This window comes from Macaca thibetana, chromosome 4, assembly GCF_024542745.1.
Source record: "Macaca thibetana thibetana isolate TM-01 chromosome 4, ASM2454274v1, whole genome shotgun sequence".
Taxonomy (NCBI): domain Eukaryota; kingdom Metazoa; phylum Chordata; class Mammalia; order Primates; family Cercopithecidae; genus Macaca; species Macaca thibetana.
In genome coordinates, this window is record NC_065581.1 from 20,928,051 (window position 1) to 20,952,276 (window position 24,226).

A 24,226-nucleotide genomic window follows, 5' to 3' on the forward strand; every position below is an offset into this window, starting at 1 on the left:
CATATACTTATCTCTCCCAGTTCTTTATTTCTTTCGACCGTAGTGTTAAACCTATATATCATGGTGACACATTAATCATTTCCAAGCTATTTTTAAGAAACTGGAGTCTGTATTCCTTTTTGGGATCAATAATTGGGACAAATGAAATAATAATATGAGAACTAAATTTAAGGAGGGGATTTTAAAAGTTTTTCTGAAAGTCTAAAATTATTTTCTTTCTTTTTTTAAGGATTTTGATAACTAAAATATTTGAGTTGTTGTTCTGTTCTCTTATGAACCCACTGAGTGTTTCTCAAAGTTGGAGTGTCAGGATCACTGGGGCACACAGTTTTGGACACCACACTGGACCTACCTAATTAGAATTGTGTCCACCCACGTTCCCATTTGAAGTTGTAACATGCTTTATTGACAATTCCGAAGCACAGTAGCACTTCAGACCCATTTTTCCTATCGATTTTATTTATATATAAGCATAAACAGAAGAAACTTTGGTGTGGGCAAGAAACTACAGAAGGATTCCTGCTGACTCATGAGCCCTAAGCCTCTTTAGATTTCTGTTAATTGAGTTGAGACAATGCCCTCTTTCCCAAAAGCTGTTTTCTTTAACAGAAGGGAATTTCTACAGTGGTTCTAAACTAGAATGGGGCCAGAGTCCACTAACACCAAATTCCAGAGTCCTAAAAACTTTCCGTTTTTAGAGAATGTGATTTCCCCACCAACCCCAAAAATGTTTCACTAAAGAAAAATGACACACCAACATGGCACAAGTATACATATGTAACAAACCTGCACGTTATGCACATGTACCCTAGAACTTAAAGTATAAAAAATAATAATAATAAAAAAATAAAATACATAAAAAAATAAAAAAAGAAAGAAAAATGAGGGAGAGGGTATTATCTACCTAGTTCCAAAGAGAACCCTTTTTCTGATGAAATCATATAATCCTCATAGAACCCTCCTAGGGGAACCCAGCAAACAATATTAGCTTTTATTATATGCTTGCTATGGAGCCAAGGCCCTGTACTGGATGTTTTTTGTGTTAATGAATCTGATTGTGTTATTGTATTTAGTAGCCTAATGAGATAGTTATTATTTATCCTCAGGTCAATTAAGTAACTTGTCCAGACATTGAGTTAATCAATGAAGGAGCCAGGAATCAAACCCTGGTTGGCAGAATTTCAAAACTGTCTTCCCAAGGAGAGAAAAAAATGCAGTATAGTGCTTCTCACTCTGAATCACAAACATTCCATCTCAGGAAGCCACCATTAGCAGTGCAACACGAAGGAAAAGGACTTTCTTCAGCCAGCCTAAAGAAAGAGCATCATCTCCTTTCTGAATTTAAGTATTTACCTTCCCCATGAGAAAACAATACCCTTTGCTTCAGGGCAATAAGATAATTGTTTTGGTTTCAAAGGTCTTTCCTTCTGGCTCCTACAGGATTAAAATAAACAAAGGTGATGTTTATGTCAACAATGTTATTTAGCCAAATAGGTGGCACTGTCAGTGTGAAAGCTAGATGGTAGTTGACTCTAAGAAAGGGATGAGATCCTTTATTAACTAAAAAGAGAGACTGAAAATTAAGAATGCCTCTGCAACTGTAACTTTAGCACATTTGCCTGAATGTTATAATGTATTCACTGTAAAGTCTAGAAACCTTATAAATATATGACTGGCAGTTGCCTCAGGCAGAAATCTTTTACTGATGCAATGAGATAAAAGTAATTAAGCTACATGTAGACTGATGGGTAATTAAATCCATGTGAAGCATTTTGTAACTAATTGCTATGTTCTAATCACAGATTGCTTTCTATTTGTCAAGGTAAGTGTATATAATTACACCATCCTTATTTTCTTTAATCTGAAATCATCCCAGTTGGGTGAATGTTTTTAAGCACTCTGAATCTTAGAATATTTGGTACATTTCTTGCATAAAGGTAATTTGCATATTTTGTAATTTAAGGACCTTTTATAGTTAAATAGCTTTTAGTTCACTAACAATTCTGTGGTCAATAGAGATTTCTAGTCTAGACTCATTGTTCATTGTTTAATCTTTTTCTTTTCTTTTTTAAATGGTAAAAGGTTATGTTATTTACTAATGCCAGTAACATTCAAGGCATTATATGAACGTGGTCCTTATCATAGTAGTTAGAAGAGACCAAGGATCAGTAAAGGGATTAAAAATAGATTTCTATTGACACAGGTTATAAAACAAACAGCTTTGAGGGCTGGAGAGTCTCAGGTTGAGAGAGCAATATAATTGAAGGCATGGCTGGATCTCCTTGACAGATTATAGCTGGTAAGACAAGGGCATTTCTAGAATCAGGGGACTAGAGTGGATTTCATCCACTTTAAGTAGAAGTAGAAATGTGGATGTAGAGATCCATTTAAGTTTTTAAATACAAGTCGCCCTTGCTGCTTCGTGACACTAGACAGTGCTAGACGGATGTCTTATTCATCTTTGTGCTTTTAGCGTGGTGTCCAGCACCTGGCGCTCACTCAGGTAATATTTGTGTTATTGCCATGAGTAACATGTAGACCAATAGTGAATCAACAAATCATTTTCTGCCGATTATCTTCATTTGTGGCCTTCTCTTTCTCAATTTCTTAGTTGTGTAGTCTGTTTTCTGACCTTCAGGGCATATTATAAAGTCACTGTATTAATAAAAAGAAGTCCTAGGTAGGCATGGTGGTTCATGCCTATAATCCCAGCACTTTGAGAGGCTGAGACAGAAGGAACACTTGAGCCCAGGAGTTTAAGACCAGACATGGCAACGTAGTGACACCTCATCTCTAGAAGAACTGAAAAAAAATTAGCTGGACATCGTGATATGCCACTGTAGTCCCAGCTACTCAGGAGGCTGAGGCAGGAGGATACTTGAGCCTGGGAGGTCAAGGCTCTGCAATGAGCTATTATCACACCACTGTACTCCGGCCTGCATAAGAGAGAGAGACCTTGTCTCAAAGAAAACAAAACAAAACAATCCTGTATTTAATTACTTAATTCCGCCTTATACATACTTTTTGGTTTTTTTAGAGATGAAGTCTCTGTCACCTAGGCTGGAGTATAATGGCGCGGTCTCGGCTCACTGCAGCCGCTGCCTACTGGCTTCAAGCGATTCTCCTGCCTCAGCCTCCTGAGTATCTGAGACTACAGGCACGCGCCACCACACCCAGCTAATTTTTGTATTTTTAGTAGAGACGGGGTTACACCATGTTGACCAGGCTGGTCTTGAACTCCTGACCTCAAGATCCGCCTGCCTCGGCCTCCCAAAGTGTTGGGATTACAGGCGTGAGCCGCTGTGCCTGGCCTATACGTACTTTTTATTACATCACATGTTTCACATCATTTTTTATTGCTAATGACTTTTAATAGCATTGTAATTTATAATGAACTTTTAAGTTTAGTCTTCTCTAAGTGGAAATTATTATGACAGGCATAGTTTACTAAGGCTGAATTGTAATATATTTGTTTGGAAACCAGATCCTTACCCCCTCATTCTTCTCATTTTTGTTGAGCAACTAAAGTTGCCCTGTGTGGTGTGGAAAATTAGACATTTTTTTTGGAGACATAGTTTCACTCTGTTGCCCAGGCTGGAGTGCTGTGGTGCAGTCTTGGCTCACTGTAACCTCTGTCTTCTGGGTTCAAGAGATTCTTGTGCCTCAAGCCTCCTGAATAGCTGGGCTTATAGGCATGCACCTCCACACCTGGCTAAGTTTTGAACTCTTAGTAGAGACAGGGTTTTGCCATGTTGGCCAGGCTGGTCTCGAACTCCTGATCTCGAGTGATCCAACGGCCTCGGCCTCCCGAAGTGTTGGGATTACAGGTATGAGCCACCATGCCTGACCAAAATTAGACTTTAAAAAAAAATAGAAACAGGATCTCGCTACATTGCCCAGACTGGTCTACAACTCCTGGGCTCAAGCGATCCTCCCCCATTGGCCTCCCAAAGAGCTAGGATTACAGGCATATGGATTCCTCTTCTGCTCACTGCACACCAGATGTGCTTCACCACACTCTTGGTGTAAGAGTGCCAGCCTGCCAGCCACCAGATTTTTTCTTTTCCTCAGATACAAATGTTATGTTGATTTCTTCATACCACTGCACCTTGTCCCATAGCTTCTCCTTTGTATTACTGTAGATATAAAATAATGAATAGAGATGTAATGCATTTTATCTTTACTGTATCTAAGTTTAACACCTCAAAAACATAGAATAATTATTCTTTTCTAATGCCTGCTGACAATATTATCTTCACATCTTTCTGTTTGTGGTTATACTGACCTATCTTATAAATTTATTTAACTTAAAACTTTTCTGTACATTTAAAAAAAAAATGTGTCATAGCTGTCTCATCATTTTTTTTTTTTAATATCCCTTGGGAAACTTCACAGGGGGCTTGGTGACGACTACTTGATAAATACCACTTGCTGATGACAATGGCAGTACCAGGACATGTTTCAGGATGCGGTCTTTGAGTTTCTAATTGCAAATACAGGATAAAAAATTACCTTTTTTATGTAGTGTGTCAGGCTTCTTATTTAAAGAAAAATGTGTTCATTTGATGGTTTTTTTAAAAATAGGTGATAATTTTAGAAGCATCCTAACAGGAGCCACTTTAAATCAGGAAACTTAGACTCAGTTCTGAGGAAATAGGTTCTTGATTTCCATTAGACAAAGAGTATGTTAGTCCTGCCTTACTTAAATTTCACCTGAAGCTCCTAGAGTCTGTTGGTTACCAGAGGTTTCACATACTCTGAGTCCTTTGCCCTAATAAGCCATACTCTTGCCTTCATTTTCTTCCTTGTTTGCTTTTATTGTATAAAAATCTCAGACTTACAGAAATGTTGCAAAAACAGTACATTTATCCTTCTTCAAGTCTTTCTTTCTCTCTTTCTCTTCCTTCCTTCCTTTCTTTCTCTCCTTCCTTCCTTCCTTCCTTCCTTCCTTCCTTCCTTCCTTCCTTCCTTCCTTTCTTTCTCTTTCTTTCTTTCTTTCTTTCTTTCTTTCTTTCTTTCTTTCTTTCTTTCTTTTTCTTTCTTTCTTTTCTCTCTCTCTTTCTCTTTCTTTCTTTCTTTCTTTCTTTCTTTCTTTCTTTCTTTCTTTCTTTCTTTCTTTCTTTCTTTCTTTCTTTCTTTTTCTTTCTTTCTTTCTTTCTTTCTTTGCCTTCTTTCTTTCTTTGCCTTCTTTCTTTTCTTTTCTTTTCCTTTTCTTTTTTTCAAGACAGTGTCTCACTCTGTCCCCCCGGTGGGAGTGTAGTAGCACAATCACAGCTCACTGCAGCCTTGAACTCCCTCACTCAAGCCATCCTCCTACCTCAGCTTCCTGGGCTGGGGCTACAGGTGTGCACCACCACACCCAGCTAACTTTTTTTGTAATTTTTGTAGAGACGGGGTTTCGCCATATTGCCCAGGCTGGTCTCGAACCAACTGGGATCAAGTGATCATCCCTCCTTGGCCTCCCAAAGTGCTGGAATTACAGGCCTGAGCCACCACGCCTGGCCTTAAATGTTTCTATTTTAACATGACCATTATCTAATTATCAATACCAGAAACTTAATGTTGGTAAAATACTACTATGTAATCTACAGACCCTATCCAAATTTCACCCATTGTTTCACTAACATTCTTTTTCTGGTCCCAGGTCTATCTAGGATCCCACATTACATGTAGTTACCATGTCTCCTTAGTCTCTTCACTTCCAATCTGGGCCAGGTCTCCTGTCTTTGTCTTTTAGAACCTTAATATTTTTGAAATGTGCTGGTCAATTATTTTATAGCACCTCTCTCAATTTGAGTTTGTCTGGTATTTCCATGTGGTTAAATTCAGGTTATGCATTTTTGGCAAGAGTATCACCGAAGTAATTGATATGCACTTTTCAGAACATCAAGGTACATGATGTTAAGAAGTCTCATTACTGGTGGGTTTCATTTTTATTACATAGTTAAGGTGATGCCAAGTTTCTCCACTGTGAGGTTTTTTGTTTTTTTGTTTTTTTTTCATTTTAATTAATGTCTTATGGGGAAATGCTTAAAAACTGTAAATATCTATCTTCTGCCCACTAACTTTAACATCCATGGATGATCCTTGCCTCTGACAATTATTACTTGTGGTGTTTGTCAGATGTTGATTTTCGTATCTTACCTTTTACATTCAGTAATTAAAATTATATTATATGGAAGACCTCTGCTTTTTCCTCCATTTATTTTTTGAATTACCTTTTCTGTTTTGGACTCATGGATATTTATTTTGTTCTATACTTTAAATTCCACTACCGTCATTATTTATTTTGTTGATCAAATTGTCCCAGATTGGCCATTGAGAGCTTCTTCAGTTTGACTCCTTTGTTCTCTTGATTCGCCCTCATAATTTTTTTAGTACTTTCTTACTGTCTGGCACCAGGAAGTGTTTTAGGCTTACCTTGTACTTTCCCTAACTAAAATCCTGGAATCACCCATTTCTCTAAGCAATTCTTATACTTTATGTTGAGAGAAAGGGTTTTGAAACTGAGATATGATCGCTAGTTGTGTTCATTGCTTCCGGGATATCATCTTCTAACTTGATGTTTTAAATTTCAAATTTGTGGAGTTCTCTTGGAACTGATAGATAGCCAGTGCACTTCTGTGTAGACTATTGGTCTTCAAATGATTCCGTAGTAAAACTCTCCTTTTTTTCCTATTAAAATGACATAATGTTATTTTTTTCTCATTTTAAAGGGAAAATGGATTAAGTTAATGGATAGAAGCATCTCAATATTCTGTATTTCTCAGGAAACCTTTTCTTCCCATTTTGGTGGCTATTCTCCATTTGTGTGGATATATAAAAGATGATAAATTGGTGCGTAAGTAGGAAACATTAACAGAAACTCAAACAATTTATTATTTTTACAATCTTTTTTTTTTTCTGTTGAATACATATAGGTATTTTCTGATTGTGTACTTTCTACTCCAATGAGAATGAGCATTCATGCTTTGTTTTCTGTTTGAAACACTGTGAAAACTTGAATACTTTATGTTCTTTTCTTTGTAAGCAAATCTGAGAACTGCACCTGTAGGCTCCTTCTTCCTTTCATGTTGTCATCTCAATGTCCCTCCTCTTTTTCCTCCTTCCCCAACCCTTCATGCTTCCCTTTCTTCCTGTCTTCTTATTAATTTATTCATTCAGTCAATAAATAAATATTCATCGGATGCTTAATATGTCCTCAGTCACTGCCCTATTACAAGAGTTAGTTCGGTGAACAAAACAGATGAGAATCTCAGTCTTATTGTAGCTTTCCTTCTATTTGGGGGTGGGGCGGAGAGGCAATACACAATGAACATAATTAGAAGTAAATTATATAGTATGTTAGAGATACTTCTCTCCACTTTTTTCTGTCCGTTCCTTCCTCCTGCTGCATTTACTGAGTAATTTCTCTCCATTGGTCACTGTTGGAGATCTTTAAAATAAATGATGAATGAAAGACAACCTTTCTAGGACCTCAGCTTAATCCTTAACCAGCTGAAGCCACAGGAAATAACAAAAAAGAACTGGGGAGTTAGAGAATACAGAATGCAAATGTATTTCGCAAGAGTTTTGTAGAATATTTAAGTGAACTCAAGTTTGAAATATCAGAACAGTTTTTCCTAGAAGAGATTTGGCAGACTTAATAGAGGTAATAAAGCATTTTTAAAACTTAACCAGCACACTTATAAAAGATAACAAAATGATTTTGCTGTATTTGGCTAAGCTTGGACCAGTGCAATTACTATAAGTACTCGATTTCTTTTTAAATCCTTCTAAGTAAATGCCACAGTAATATATTGGCTGCAGAGGAGACAAAGGTGGAGAGTTTCTCTGTAAAGGTTTTATGGAGGGGGATTGAGAGATGGAGATGGTGTTTTTATCAAGTTAACAGGAGTACTTTGGTAATGACATTCATTTTTTCCTAAACAAGAAAAGTTGTATAAATCACACCTGGAAATGAGGAGCTTTTTAAAAGATTTCTATGCCACTCATGTATTGGTTAATAATTGGCAAATTACATATCTTACCTATTTTCTGTGTTTCTTCATTTATGACTTATAAATAATGGTTTACAGTTAGAAGCAGTTTGTAGATAGAAATGCTATTTGCAGTAAGAACTACTAAACATCTGTTTTAATAGTGAGAATTAAGGACTCAACTTTGAAGTATAGTTTTAAATACAATAGTCTCTTTCTATTTTGTAAACACTGTGAAGTGTATAAAATGTGTATGTCCAAGATGACTTAAAGATAATACACAAATGATTGTTGTACAGTTGCATTTCTGAATGCCACTTTTTAATTTATTAACCAGTATGTTTTGAATTTTAATAAAATATGTCAATACAATCAAGAAATATACATAGATGAAGTACAAAATCTTTATCAATCATTTCACTTCACTGTGATGAATTTTCAGTTTCTGTTGATTAATTAGGAGAAAGTATAATTTACTAATATATTATGTGAATTAAAATTCATGTTAATTCTTTGCGTTTTTCATTGTAGGCAGTTCTATACCTTATAACAGTGCTGCCCAGTAGAAATATATGAGCCATGTGTATAATTTAAAATGTTCTAGTAGCCACATTAAAAAAGGAAAAATATACAGGTTAAGTTTATTTTAATCAGATACTTTAACTCATTATATCCAAAATACTAATTTCAATTTGTAATCAATTTCTTTTGACGGGGAGTGGGAGATGGAGCCTCTCTCTGTTGCCCAGGCTGGAGTGCAAAATGGCTCAGTCATAGCTCACAGCAGCCTTGAACTCCTGGGCTCAGACTGTCCTCCTGCCTCAACCACGCAAGTAGCTAGGACTGCAGGCATGTACCACTGTGCCCAGCTCAGTTTTAAAAATTATTTTAAAATCTTAATAAGATAGTTTACATTCTTTTTTCATACTAAGTAGTTGAAATCAGATGTGTACCTTGGCACTTAAAGTATATCTTAGGACTGGGCATGGTGGCTTATGCCTGTAATTCCAGCACTTTGGGAGGCCGAGGCAGATGGATCACGAGGTCAGGAGATCGAGACCATCCTGGCTAACACGACGAAACCCCATCTCTATTAAAAATACAAAAAATTAGCTGGGCGTGGTACTGGGCGCCTGTAGTCCCAGCTACTCGGGAGGCTGAGGCAGGAGAATGGCGGGAACCCAGGAGGCGGAGGTTGCAGTGAGCCGAGATCACGCCACTGCACTCTAGCCTGGGTGACAGAGCGAGACTCCGTCTCAAAAAAAAAAAAAAAAGCACATCTTAGTTCAAACCAACTACACTTCAAGTGTTCAGCAGCCACATATGACTTGTGGTTATATGTGGATAGCACAGGTTATATATTGGATAGCACAGGTTTATTACTCTTAACGCATCTCATGTTATTTACACATTGTTTTGGTTTTCTTCAATCATTTATTATTTCTAATGCTACTAAAGCTGGCTTTTGAGATTTTTGGTTGGTACTACTCATATCATAATTATAGTCAGCAATTTATAGGTCTTCTCCTTGAGTCACTAAATTGGCATTAAAAAGAATTATGTTGGAGTTCCTTCTTGGAAATTAAGAGATTAATTCTAATCCATGCTGTGCTGCTGCTTATTGTATCACTTTGGGCAAGTCTGTTGACCTTTCTGTCACAGTCTGTATTTATAAAATGAAGTGGATAAAGAGTTTTGGCATTTCAAGCTGGATAATTCTTATTTTTAAAAATTGTGTTTGTTATTCAAATACGTTGATTGATTACACTCATGCATTGTGTTACCCATAGTGCCAAAAGCAGCTTATCTAATGGGATCTATTTTTAGTGAACCATGGTGATAAGCCATGAAGAGCGAGAGAAGTATCCTTAACTGACTTTCAAGCATAGAATTATTAAAATCTTACATCGTATCTATGTACAAATTGGAGAGCCCTGAATTGGCGCTTTGGGGCAAAGAAAAGGTGAGATCAACAAAGTTGTTGGTTTGTTGTTTTCCTCAGTGCCAGCAACTAAGTATGTTTTACCTTTCTGTGAAAAATTGAATTATTGGCGATGAGAAATTATCACTTTTTTTCCATGAGGTAGCTATTTCAAAATGACATTTGGTTTTTCCCCTTCGGCAAGAGGATAACTAACATACTGTTTTAAAATACTGAATATTAGCTCTCTAGATTAGCCTCACATAGCAGAATTTAATAATGATCATTGTACTTAATTAGCTTATAAGACAACTTATGTTTAACACACGTAGACTTCATTTGTTGATTTAGCTCCTTTTAAGTGTTTTATAAAATAGAAAAAAGATGGGCTTACCAAAATTACCACTTTGATTGATTGATGGTTGCTCTCAGGTTTAAATATATACCCTTAACTTATCACAATCTACATTCAAATAATATTTTACTACATTATTTATAGTGTAAGAACCTTACAATTGTATATTTCTATTTCATCTTTCTTCTTGTCCTTTGTGCTATTGTCAGTCTTTTGCATCAGGTGTAAACCCCATAATATGTTATTATTTTTGCTTTAAACAATTTTATGTATGTGTATATATTATATATATATATAAAATATATATATACACTATATATATATATAGAGAGAGAGAGTTTTGTTTTGTTTTGTTTTTTTGAAATGGAGTCTTGCTATTTTTACCCAGGCTGGAGGGCAATGGCGTGATCTCAGCTCACTGCAACCTTCCCCTCCCAGATTCAAGTGATTCTTCAGCCTCGGCCTTCCAAGTATCTGGGGTTACAGGTGGGTGCCATCATACTCAGCTGATTTTGTATTTTTAGTAGAGATGGGGTTTCTCCATCTTGGTCAGGCTGGTCTCAAACTCCCAACCTCAGGTGATCCGCCTGCCTTGGCCTCCCAAAGTGCTGGTATTACAGGCGTGAGCCACCATGCCCAGCTGACCAATTACATTTTAATGGTGGCTCACGCCTGTAATCCCAGCACTTTGGGAGTCCAAGGCAGGCAGATCACAAGGTCAGAAGATAGAGACCATCTTGGCCAACATGGTGAAACCCTGTGTCTACTAAAAATACAAAAAATTGGCTGGGTGTGGCGGCATGTGCCTGTAATCCCAGCTACCTGGGAGGCTGAGGCAGGAGAATTGCTTGAACCAGGGAGTCAGAGGTTGCAGTGAGTGGAGATCGTGCCACTGCACTCCAGCCTGGTGACAGAGCAAGACTCTGTCTCAAAAAAAAAAAGATTAAAAATTATATTTTATATATACCCACACATTTGCATTTCTGGTCCAATTCTTTTCTTTGTGTATCATCTGGTACTGTGCTTTTTATCTAGTATTATTTCTCTCCTGTTTAAAGATCTTTCTTTATTAGTCTTTGGAGTAGAGGTCTGCTGGTATTGAGTTCACTGAGCTTTGTCTGAAAAGTCAAGAAAAATCTAGGTTGAGAGTTTTTCCGTCTTTTGAGGTTATGTCTCCATTACACTCTAGCTTGCATCGTTTCTGACAAGAAGTCGTCTGTTACTCTTTTCTTTGTTCTTATATACAATATTACTTCCAACCCCCAGTTGCTTTTAAGATCTTCTCCTCATTACCTTGTTTATTCTAAAAAAAAAAAAGTAATTTGTTTGTGTACTTTGGTGTGGCTTCTTTTGTTTATTCTGATGAAGGCTGATTAAATTTATTGAATCTGTGGTTTATAGTTTTTGCTAAATTTGGGGAAAATTTAGCCATATTTTAGGGACTCTACTTATGTGTTAGTGTGCTTGGTGTGGTTCTGTTCTGTTCATTTTTATTACGAATGTTTTATTTCTCTTCATTTCATTTTGGGTAGTTTCTGTTACTAGGTCTTCAAGTTCATCTCTAGAAGTTCCACTAGGATCTTTTCAAATATCTTCTTTTGTTTTCTTATCATGCTCATATTTTTTTAAATGCATAGACCACATGTACAATAGCTGTTTTTATGTCCTTGTCTGCTAATTCCATCATCTTTGTCATTTCTGACTGTGTTCCTATTGATTGATTTTTTTTTCCCCCTCCTGGTCGTAACCACACTGAGCCAGACTCAATGATGCATGCCTGTTGTCCCAGTACTCAGAAGGCTTACGGCAGGAGGATTGAGAGTGTGAGCCCAGCCTGGGCAAAATAGTGAGATTCTGTCACCAAATAAATAAATAGCCATAGTCAATAGTTTAGCCCACATCAGTACTCAGCCAGAGACTTGAAGGGAGCCCTCTTCTGATTTTAGGAGCTCTGCCTCCATATGCAGCCCTCTCCTCTATAATATTTAATCCTATCAATTGTAACCTTCTAAACTCCAACCTCTGTCTTTTCAAATCAGAAAGATCATTTGTTTTCCTACCTGTCTGTATCGTGGCCTGGAAAATGCCTCCAAATAGTAATATGGGAACTCATATTGCTCATCTCCTTTGTTTCTCTCAAGAATCACATTCCTTCACTATGTTGTTCCTTGTTCACTATGTTGTTCCTTGTCCAATTATTGTTGTCTCATATATTGTGTCAATTTTTCTAGTTGTTTACAGCAGTAGGGTAGTTTCTATAACAGTTAATCCTTCATGTGTAGAAGTGGAAGCCCTCACAATATGTCCTTTTTGAGACAGAGTCTCACTCTGTCGCACAGGCTGGAGGGCAGTGGCGTGATCTCAACTCACTGCAACCGCCACCTCCTGGTTCAAGTGATTCTCCTGCCTCAGCCTCCCAAGTAGCTGGAATTACGGGGGCGCACCACCATGCTGTGTTAATTTTTGTATTTTCAGTAGAGACAGGGTTTCCGTGTTGGCCAGGCTGGTCTCAAACCCCTGACCTCAAGTGATCCACCCACCACAGCCTCCCAAAGTGCTGGGATTATAGGCATGGGCCACTGTGCCTGACCTGTCCTTTTAATTAATGTTTGCTATCATCAGTAGGTCAGAGTCAACAGTTTGTACTGGATATTACATATTCCTCTATAGAAGCAAATATGTTGGTAGTTATCATTTTGATTGGCATAGTTTTGGTCAAGTTATAGAACTGGTTGTTGATATATATGTTATTCTATTATAATAGTATTAAAATTACCTTTTGTTAATATTACATGCAAATGTTTGTAGTGTTTTGTTCTTAGAAATTTTAAATTGAAGAAGTAACTGATTATTAAATTCTTGCTAACTGGGATATCTATCAGACCTTCCTATTCTGACTATTCTTCCTTTCCTCAGGGCTGAATCACTAGCTGCTTCTTAAAACTTTTAAACAATATTTATTTGTCCTAGAATTGCACTTTATTCTTTCGTTATGTAGAAACAGTGCATATGTGCACACACGCGTGCACACACACACACACACACACAACCTTTTTACTTTTTATTTACTAGAGAACATAACTATCTTCTCATCTCCTACATCCAACCTGTAAAAGGCACATAAGGCTATTTTAACTAACCCCCTTTGAGTATCCTTAATCCAAAAATCCAAAATCCAAAATGTTCTAAAATCTGAAACTTTTTGAGTGCCAACATGACACTCAAAGGAAATGCTCATTGGAGCACTTTGGATTTTGGATTTTCAGAATGAGGATGTTTAGCTCATATGTATGATGCAAATTTTCCAGAATTTGAAAAGAATCTGAAATCCAAAACCCCTTTGGTCCTAAGCATTTTGGATTAAGGATATTTACCTGTAGTTCAAAAGAATAAAGTGATCCAAATTATTGTATTTATAATTATAGTTTCCAGGCTGTGGGGTAGTAGGTTCTTGAGGGTGAGCCTATTTTTCTATTCCTTTTCCTGCCTCATAGAGAAGGTTCTATTTCACATATTCTTATTTGTCCTATCTTCTGAAGCCAAAGCGGTGGTTCAAACTTTAAGACTCTGAGTTTGTGGCAAGTATTGGTTTGTTTGCTGGATTTCAACTTAAATAATGCTAAGTGAGAAGCAGGGGCCCAGTAGTAGTATTTAGGCTCTGTTGGATGGAAAGAAATAAGAAAAGAGAATAGATAAAAGACAAGCACCACTTCCTTTTCCTCTAGGTGATACCAACTAAAAAGCGTACATTGTTACTGGTCTGGGTTCCTTCTATTTATTTCTATTTACATTTGTGAGTGTTGTTTTGTATATTTTGGTCAATTATAATAATAAATTTCCCCTCCAAATAAAGAGTGAATGAAATTAATTTTGTTCAGAAAGACTGGACAGTTACATTATCTGTTATTTTTTTCCTGCCCCTTCTTATACAACATATCTAGTGATTTGAGAATTTTGAAACTGCATTCAGTTTTCATGAGCATAAGTATGAGAATATCTTAAAGTGAAATTATTGAGAGCTTTCACTGGCAACTATAATATATATATTGCATATTTATTGGCTATGACAGCGCATAGCTTATCAACATGTCATCTTTGCTCTCTTAGTCCTGCCCTGTGAGCTTGAGCTCCTTGTAACAACTTCCGTTAACACTGGCTCCCCTTGTACAATTCTTTCTCACCACAGACCCCTCACTCACTTCATTCTAACCACACTGACCTCTTTGTGGTGCCTTGGGAACTGCAGACATACTCATATTGTGTCTTTGCACTTATACTCCCTCTGCTTCAAGGGCTCTTCCTTTAGATAGCTAATCTACATGGCTTACTACCTTGATTCATTCAGGTTTTGTGTCATTGTGAGTCTTCCTCAACTATTCCCTATCAAAGATAAGTGTCTTTTCCCAATTACTTCATCATCCTGGACTCAAAAAATCCACCCTCCTTGGCCTCCCAAAATGCTGGGATTACAGGTGTGAGCCAAATGTGGCTGGCCTTTACATGCATTTTCAACTCATATTTTCAACATACAGTGGGTTTACTGGGATGTAATCCAGTACCATCATCCATACCTTTTTTTTTTTTTTTTTGAGATGGAGTTTCACTCTTGTTGCCCAGGCTGGAGTGCAATGGTGCAATCTCGGCTCACTGCAACCTCTGCCTCCCAGGTTCAAGTGATTCTCCTGCCTCAGCCTCCCGAGTAGCTGGGATTGCAGGCATATGCCACCATGCCTGACTAATTTTCTATGTTTAGTAGAGATGGGGTTTCTCCATGTTGGTCAGGCTAGTCTCAAACTCCCGCCCTCAGGTGATCCGCCCACCTCAGCCTCCCAGAGTGCTGGGATTACAGGCGTGAGCCACTGCACCTGACCTCATCATCCATGCCTTTTATCTTGCTTTTAAATTTTTTATTAGCACTTATTTTTACTTGACAATATGTTCTTTATGTCTTAGTTTATTGTCTGTTTTACTTGAATAGGTTTCATGTGGGCAGAGACTTTATCTCTAAGGTTTAGAACAGTGTCTGGTACATAATAGGTGTTCAACAATTACTTGCTAGAAGGAGTCAATGAATGAATGAGTGAATGAATGAATGAATGATGTTTTATTTGTATGAGGACACCTAAACCATATACCTGATATACCTTCAAACTGAACATATAATAATATAATAGAAAATAGAAAACTCTCTTTGCTGTTTAAGTACGGATGCTCCTCAACTTACGATGGGGTCACAGCCCAGTAAACCCATTATAAGTTGAAAATATAAGCTGAAATGCATTTAAAGGCCAGGCGCATTGGCTCACACCTATAATCCCAGCATTTTGGGAGGCCAAGGAGAACAGATTTTTTGACTCCAGGAATTTGAGAACAGCCTGGACAACATGGTGAAACCCTGTCTGTGCAAAAAATACAAAAATGTGCCAGATGTGGTGCTACATACCTGTAGTCTCAGCTACCTGGGGGGCTGAGGTGTCAGGATCGCTGGAGTCCAGGAGGTCAAGGCCACAGTGACCCATGGTCACACCACTGCATTGCAGCCTTGGTGACAGAGTAAGACCCTGTCTTCAAAACAAAACAAAACAAAACAAAAAAGAAAGAAAAGAAAAGAAGAAGCATTTAATACACCCAACCTACTGATCATCATAGCTTAGCCTTGCCTACCTTAAACATGCTCAGAACAATTTTATTAGCCTATAGTTGGGCAAAATCATCTAATACAAAGCCTACTTTATAATATAGTGTTGAATATCTCATGCAATGTGATAAATACTGTATTGAAAATGAAAAACAGAATGGTTGTATGTTTACTGAAAGTATGGTTTCTACTGAACGCATATCGCTTTCACGCTGTCATAAAGTTGAAAAATCCTAAGTCGAGCCATTGTAAGTCGGGCACCATCTGTACTTGTATAAATTTTAAAGACAAAATTTTCTAATTTTAACTGGAGAATTTCAGTTCTGTTTGACTGTACCTTGAGTGAAGGTCACTTAAAAAAAAAAAAAAAAGAAACAAGGTCTTACTCTGTTGCTCTGGCTCTAGTGCCGTAGTGCAGTGGTGCAATCATAGCTCACTGTAACCTCGGCTCCTGGGCTCTAGTGATCCTCCTGCCTCAGCCTCCCAAATAGGTAGGACTACAGGGGCACACTACCATGCCCGACTAACTTTTTTAGTTTTTGTAGAGATAGGGACTCACTGTGTTGCCCTGGCTGGTCTTAAACTCCTTGCCTCAGGGATTCCTTCCTGCCTTGGCCTCCCAAAGAGCACGGATTACAGGAATGAGCTACTATGCCTAACCCAAAGGGGGAGACCTTTAGGACCAAAACATTAGTCATAAAAATTCTGTCCTTTAAAAATCTGAACTTTTATTTGTTCTTCCTTCCATAATTGAGCTCAGTGGCTGAAATAATGAAAAATCTTTTGCTTTTTTACTTTTCTTTACCCTGTAAACTATTCTGTAGCTCTTTGTTAGTCTTGAAATCTAGATAAGTTTTTATCACCATTATCAACTGATTATTATTATTTTCTGAGAACAATGTACTGCATTGCAGGCATCTAATGATTTTCTTCTTTCCTCTTCCTCCTCCTTTGTGTATCCATAGTGTTTGGACTGCTAGCGGTTGAGCCCGTTGTGATTTTTAAAGATAGAATTACACCTCTCTCCACATCCTACTGAAACACAAGAGGACCTGTTCATAGACACTGCTATCTATATTCTCTTTAGGGGTATTAAAAATGCCGTATATGGAGCATAACATACTATAGAGAGGACAAACTTAATCTGCTTCATTGAGGCTTATTACAGATTTTGGAGACTAGGGAGTCAGATGCCTTGTTTTCAGAAACTGTATCATCCTTTTATGGTATTTAGTTTGTTTTGAACTTTCCATTATTTCCAAATTCCTGCAGAAGTATGGAAATAAACAATATTCTTTGAAAGAAATAAACAAGTTGTTTTTGTTTAGCAACAGCATTATCAATTTATGCCAACAAATTTTTTTTCTGTAACCAGTATAATTACAAATATCAGTAAGGTCTGGAAATACCATCTCTTTGTTAACTCTTGTTATTAAGGCAATAAAAATAGTGATAAAGTTTGTTTTCTGGGTATTGATCTGTCTGAACTTCTTTGTAACTAAAAAGAAAATCATACCTGTAAGTGAAAAGCTGGTTGTATTCAGTTGCCGTGCTGGCCAGCTGTTGTTGTAGGGTAATAGGGAACCCTAAGCAAGACTGTTAATCTTGTATAGAAGTTAAGACACTATGCAAGAAAGTTTGCAACATTCAAGCTGCATTTCCATATTGTCCAAATAATATTCATTTTGGTATTTCCTCATTGCCTAATACATAACCTCCTTCACTTTTGTGCATACTCTCTGTATGTGTGTGTGTGTTTGTGTATGTCTGTTTATATGTATGTGTGTATATTTATGTGTCTGTATAGGAAGAGGTGCTTTTCAGATGTTAGCTGAAATATACTTAATCTGTGCATCTCTTTTTTTTTTTTTTTTACTGAAAGCGATCCCATCAAATATGTTGATTGATGGAACCAAAATTTATTGAGGCCTTGCTGTTTGCTAGCATCATGATAGGTCCTAGGCGTGTGTGTTTTACATTTTTGCAGCTCTGCCTGGGAAATGCTTCTTTTCTCTCAGGGAAGACAAACCAGTAATTATAACACATTGTATTAACAGAATTATGTACAAGAGTGTTGAAAGCACAGGAGAAGAGCATGTAAGTTATTCTCAGTGGTCATGAAAGTTTTCTGAAGAAGTATTTCTTTTTTTTTTTGAAACCGAGTCTCATGCTGTCTCCCAGGCTGGAGTGGAGTGGTGCCATCTTAGTTTACTGCATCCCCTGCCTCCCAGGTTCAAGAAATTCGCCTGCCTCAGCCTCCCAAGGAGCTGGGACTATAGGCATGCCCCACTGTGCCTGGCTTTTTTGTATTTTTAGTAGCAATGAGGGTTCACCATGTTGGCTAGGCTGGTCTTGAACTCCTGACCTCAAGTGATCCACCTGCGTCAGCCTCCCATAGTGCTGGGATGACAGGCACAAGTGCCCAGCCTCAAAGAGGTATTTCTCATGCAAAGAAGAGTAGAGGTCATTTTAGGTAGAGGAAACAGCATGGGTGTAAATATAGGGACTTGCTCAGGGAACTACAGGTAATTCAACCTCTGCCTCCCGGGTTCAAGTGATTCTCCTGCCTCAGCCTCCTGAGTAGCTGGGATTACAGGCATGCGCCACCACACCTGGCTAGTTTTGTATTTTTAGTAGAGATGGGGTGTCTCCATGTTGATCAAGCTGGTCTCGAACTCCTGACCTCAGGTGGTTTGCTCGCTTTGGCCTCCCAAAGTGGTGGGATTACAGGCGTGAGCCACCTCACCCAGCCTAATTTCTGAATTTTCTAAGACTTTTTTTTAAGAAGGAAGAAGCCCTAAAAATATAATGCACTGTGACCCTTAAAAGAAAGCAGCAGGAAGTAAAAGCAGACAATTTAATGCATATTAAATAAATATAACAAATAATATATGTTTCATGTATTTTCCTTAGTGGGAGAATAAAGGCTGAAACCAGATGGTGGAGAAAGACTCAAGGATAAAATTGAGAGGAAAAAACAAAGGATAGGAATGGAGAACAAAAGACAAGGGGAGGGGCCAGGTGCGGTGGCTCATGCCTGTAATCCCAGCACTTTGGGAGGCTAAGGTGGATCACCTGAGGTCAGGAGTTGGAGACTAGCCTGGCCAACATGGTGAAACCCCGTCTCTACTAAAGATACAAAACTTAGGCCGGGCGCGGTGGCTCAAGCCTGTAATCCCAGCACTTTGGGAGGCCGAGACGGGCGGATCACGAGGTCAGGAGATCGAGACCATCCTGGTTAACACGGTGAAACCCCGTCTCTACTAAAAAATACAAAAAACTAGCCGGCCGAGGTGGCGGACGCCTGTAGTCCCAGCTACTCGGGAGGCGGAGGCAGGAGAATGGCGTGAACCCGGGAGGCGGAGCTTGCAGTGAGCTGAGATCTGGCCACTGCACTCCAGCCTGGGTGACAGCGCGAGACTCCGTCTCAAAAAAAAAAAAAAAAAAAAAAAAAAAAGATACAAAACTTAGCTGGGCATGGTTGTGTGCACCTGTAATCCCAGCTACTTAGGAGGCTAAGGTAGGAGAATCACTTGAACCTCAGAGGCGGAGGTTACAGTGAGCCGAGATCGTGCCATTGCACTCCAGCCTGGGTGACAGAGTGAAACAGTCTCAGAAAAAACAAACAAAAAAAAAGATGGGGAGGGGAGAGCACACACCGGGTTGTGGGAGGTAGAGTTAGCAGATTTTCCAAGGATTTTTAAATGATGTGTCCTTGATGTAGGTTTCCCTGCCATCCAGTGCTCTTTAGCTAGTGATCCCTGTAATCATTATTTACAGGTTTTGGATGTTTGTAGTTATTTTTAGAGACTATTCATGAATAATTGAAACAACTTATCATGGAAATTTTCCTCATAGATAAAGCAGGAACTACTAGAGAAATGCTACTTCTTGACCAGATAAAATCAGTCTTCACCCATATTTTAATTTATTACTATGAAGCTCATATATAAAGTTATAGTGAGTCATAATCTTTTGAAATTGAATTTTGGCCAAGTTTGATTTTTCAAAGAGAGTTTTCTTTGTGGTGAGACTATTTGATTGAAGATATTATTCTCCTTTTATTATCAAACTTTTAGGTCTTCTACTTCCATCTCCTGTCATCTCAAATTGCTATGGAGCAGAGATGGGAATCTAGCTGTTGGGGTTGCTGTTTATTCAGGGAAAAATGGCTTGTGTTTCAACTACAGGCTGGTCTATAATTGCTTGGGTAAGATGATCATGGAATCTAATAACTAAACTTATGGCTTTTTTCCTGTATAGTACATTTCATTCTTCCCAGTATTTGCCTTTCCCTTTACCAAAATTAATGCATCAAAAGGATGGTGGATGATCTGATGAACATAATGTTCATTTAAAAAGTTGGGTTGACTGAACAATTTTTGGGAAAACGAACAAAAGTAAGGTAGATGAGCAATTTTAGAAAAAAGTAAAATCTTCCCTTGGATGCTTAAAAAATCCCCAATTTCTGTCTCCCACTTTCCTACCCTACCGCTTTCTTTTTTTGCATGTATTTATTTTTACAGGCATGGGAGTTTTTAATGGGCATTCACTTCTCCTATCTTAGTTCTTCCTGCTTGCATCTCTTTTTCATTTTCACGTGTTTATTTTCCTGACATATACTAATCAAATTCCAAGTTCTAGTGAAGACTGAGACTATCTTACTGAGGCCGACATTGTGTCCATTTTAAGCCAGCCCAGCAGACCCTTCATTTTGGTCTAAGGCTGCGTTCTTGAAGGCTGTCCCATTGTATCCCCACTGACAATAGGGATGGATGCGAAGGGTCGCTGAGGTTAGTAAGTGTTAGTAAGTGTCCCCTGCCAGCTCTTAGCTAATAGCCATTTTAATGGTGAATCCATATCTGTTGTGAGCTGGAAGAGCTGCAGGGCACACGGTAAGGGCCAAATAAATGTTTGGATGAATTGAGAACTGAATGTGCAAAGAAATAAAGCTCATAACTGAAGTCATTAAGAAATGAAGCTGTTTAGGCAAGCACTTCTGTTCATAAGTCTAGCCAGTTAAGTGTGTGGATACAAGCTTGTGTCCCAATGTATGTCCATTAGTGACTACTGCAGCCCTCAGGTGCTCTGGTGACTTCATATGCAAGCGTGGCCTGGCACGGACTGCCTGTGCTATGACTAATCAGGAGACTTTCCAGGGAAAAGGATGTCAGGCATGGGGATTCCACATTTAGCGTCACTTTTAGTATGTAATGACTTCCATATCCTAACTGTTTGAGGGATCCATTCTCATTAGGATTCATGCTTGAAATACACCCTTACAAAAGCTGAACTTTCTCACATTGACTAAGAACAAGATCATCTTTGACAGATTTTTGAATTGAATTGGCAAAGCAAAATTCTCCTCAAGTCCAAGGGTTTCACTTGGCGCATGCTCTTTCGTTCCATTGTGTTTTAAACCAGGTTGCTATTATGTAGAGTATTTTAGCAGCCTTGATCTTGGAGACATCAAGACCATTATTCCTGTTGTTGCTGATTTAGTGTTACAGCTGCTTCCTCTTTATGTGATTTAATTTGAAGTTTCAGCCCACCAGGGGGCTATTGGTCCCCACCTATGCAGCTTGAAGAGCTGGCTGCTGTTTCTCCATGGATGTTATTTCCATTCCTATTCATAGCGATTTTTCCCCTTCTATATTCATCTAGCAACAGCAAGGCACTGTTCCAGGAACCCGCGCTCTCTACATAAGGCATAACATGGAACCATTTGGATGGAAAAATTATAAATTAAAATTATTCTGTTCATTTTAAAATATTCATATTGTGTTGCTCAAATGCCAGTAACTGGAAAATCATGGATAATGTCCTGTTTTTATAACCTCTTTCAGAATGTTTTAAAATCTGTTTATGTTGTTACTTAGCCATCTCTTTTCCTGGAGTGGATTTTCTGATAAGATTTTGTTAAAAAAAAAAGATTGTATGAGTCCAGTGTGTAATGGCAGATATGATATTAAAGATGATACCACTAATTTCAGTCCACTTTTTAAATAGAAAAAGATTTATTTCATCTACAGAGAATATTTATAAAATTATATGCCTCTAAAAAATAGCCTGTGGACATGCCAGACTATTTCTTTGGAGGATAAAGCTTTTTATGAAATGATTAAGATTAAGCAAAGGTTTATTATTTCTGGAACTAGGTATTTAATTTAAACTATGAAAACCCATATATCCATAATACTACTAATTTTCAGATGCTAAAAATATCTTCAGCTTTTTAAATGTATTGAGCTTTTTATTTTTTAAAAAGCTTTTTAAGTGATCTTTTTTCTGTGTATTCTGTTCTCAATGCTAAGTTATTGATTCTTTAATTTGGGGAAACTAAAATCTTATTTCTATCCTTGTATTTTCCATGTTGTGTGGGTGTGAGTGAGGATGTGTATGTCTTAGAAAGATAGGCAGGAAAAAGTGAAAATGTTTTTATATGGTTTAGTTTTTTGCTAAAGTAATTGTATTTCTTATGCTAAAGGAAATAATAGTGATTGGAAATCTTTATGCTATTTTTATTTTCTACCTCTTGGAACATATTAAGAGGAGCGAAGATCTTTATTTTATACTTTTTTATTCTGTAAGTTTTAAGTCCACACTCACATAAAAGCCATGTGTTTTATTTGTTGTTTCTCTTGGCTAGGAATATTTAAATGTATTTTTGAAACTCTTCTGTTCTGTCAACTAAAGATAATTTAAAATTATAATTTGAAGACACTTTCTAGAAACTTATACTTTAGTTCAGGCTAAAGTCTTCAGTTTGTGTGCCTATGTGTGTGTTGAGGTTCTGCAGAAGCAACAAACCACTTGAGCGTGAACAAATTTCACAGGCTCACTTCATTGTTTGTTTTAGCCTTGTTAATCATTTGGCCTTTTAAAATAGGCTGATCATTTCACTGAATATGGGTTCAGAAAAGTTCTGTGTGCCATGAAAGCCTAAATGGCTCTTGCTAACTCTGTTTTATTCATTTTAAATAACATGAGGGGCATCCCAAAGTATTTCCTCTGGACATTTGAAGCAGTATCATTGCAGGGTATAGTATGTGAAGTCAGGATTCTTTATAACAATAATAACCACAAAATATATATATACATTTTCCTAAAGTCTGATTTATGGAAAATAGAAAGCAAGCTGTCAGTAAACAGGTTTTCCAACACTCAGTTTAGGCAGCAACCAACTTTTTTGAATGCAGCAATAAAATGAATACTATTTTTGATTGAATAACGAAGACAGACTAGAATGGTTGCTATGAGAAAAATGGGTACCTAATAATTAATAATATGTGAGCTAAACCTTAACTACACTTGGCATTTTTCCTTAGGTTGGTGCCATACTGATTAATGAGTTAACTGCTGATAGTACCTGTTCTGTGAAGTGACTTTCAGTTCCAGGGCTTAGAGTATTCAATAAAATAGGTATTCTCTGAGGTGGGACTGAGGCTTTAGTCTTGATCAAAGTGCTTTGGGGGAAGCACAGTTGAACTGATTGGCTGTGAATGTTAATCACTTCACAGGACACACTGATAATTTACAGCATTGTTGTAACTCTCTGGTGTTCCTAAAATGAACTTAATAACCCACTGGCACCATGGGATAAGCTGCTTTTTCTTTGCAATTGAATACCCAGACTGCCTGAATAATAGTGTTGAGAAATACTGCATTATAAAGAGTGAGCAGCTGTATGATGAAGGAAACAGCTCTGCCACAGATTTGTTAATTATCTCCTTTGATTCACAGAGGGTGTTTGTGAGATATGGTTGACCAGTGAAGACACGGGGGCTTATGGCAGAGATATTGGCACCAATCTCCCCACACTCCTGTGGAAACTGGTTGAAGTGATTCCTGAGGGAGCAATGCTGAGGCTTGGCATGACAAATCCGCCCTATATTTTAGAGCATCTGGAGGTAAGGAAAAGCACCCCATTTGCATGCTGACATAGACACTAACCAATCCAGACAGTGTGGCAGCCTCAGTATCATCGCATCAGCTTCATTTAAAACTCTTTCACAATTTTATTTATTTATTTATTTTTGTAGTCCCGCATTTCCAAGAACGAATTAAGACTTTCAGATCCCTTCTTTGGCAACCAACACTTTTTGCTTCCTCTTCATTAATTGACATTGCCCCATTTTTCAATACTTGCCACCTTGCCACAGTTCTTTGTTTCTTATTTGTAGTCCTTCTGTCTTCCAGCACATAAATTTGCCTCAGTTCCTCCATTTTGACCCCTTGTCTGATTCAGAACTGCTGATATGTTGCATTAATTTTGCAACCCACAGTCACTATTGTGTTACCCAAACTACTGTTCGCCATATCAGAAAGGGTAC

The 24,226-nt window shown here is 37.8% G+C and overlaps 1 protein-coding gene across 3 annotated transcripts in view; it reads left to right on the plus strand.

Annotated features, from left to right (window-relative positions):
• CDKAL1 (CDK5 regulatory subunit associated protein 1 like 1) overlaps positions 1-24,226 on the plus strand; it is a 712,749-nt gene that overhangs the window by 408,331 nt on the left and 280,192 nt on the right. For all 3 annotated transcript variants that reach the window (XM_050789551.1, XM_050789550.1, XM_050789549.1), the window contains one exon: positions 23,637-23,803. In XM_050789551.1, the coding sequence (XP_050645508.1) occupies positions 23,637-23,803 (167 nt within the window). The remainder of the gene's footprint in view (positions 1-23,636; positions 23,804-24,226) is intronic.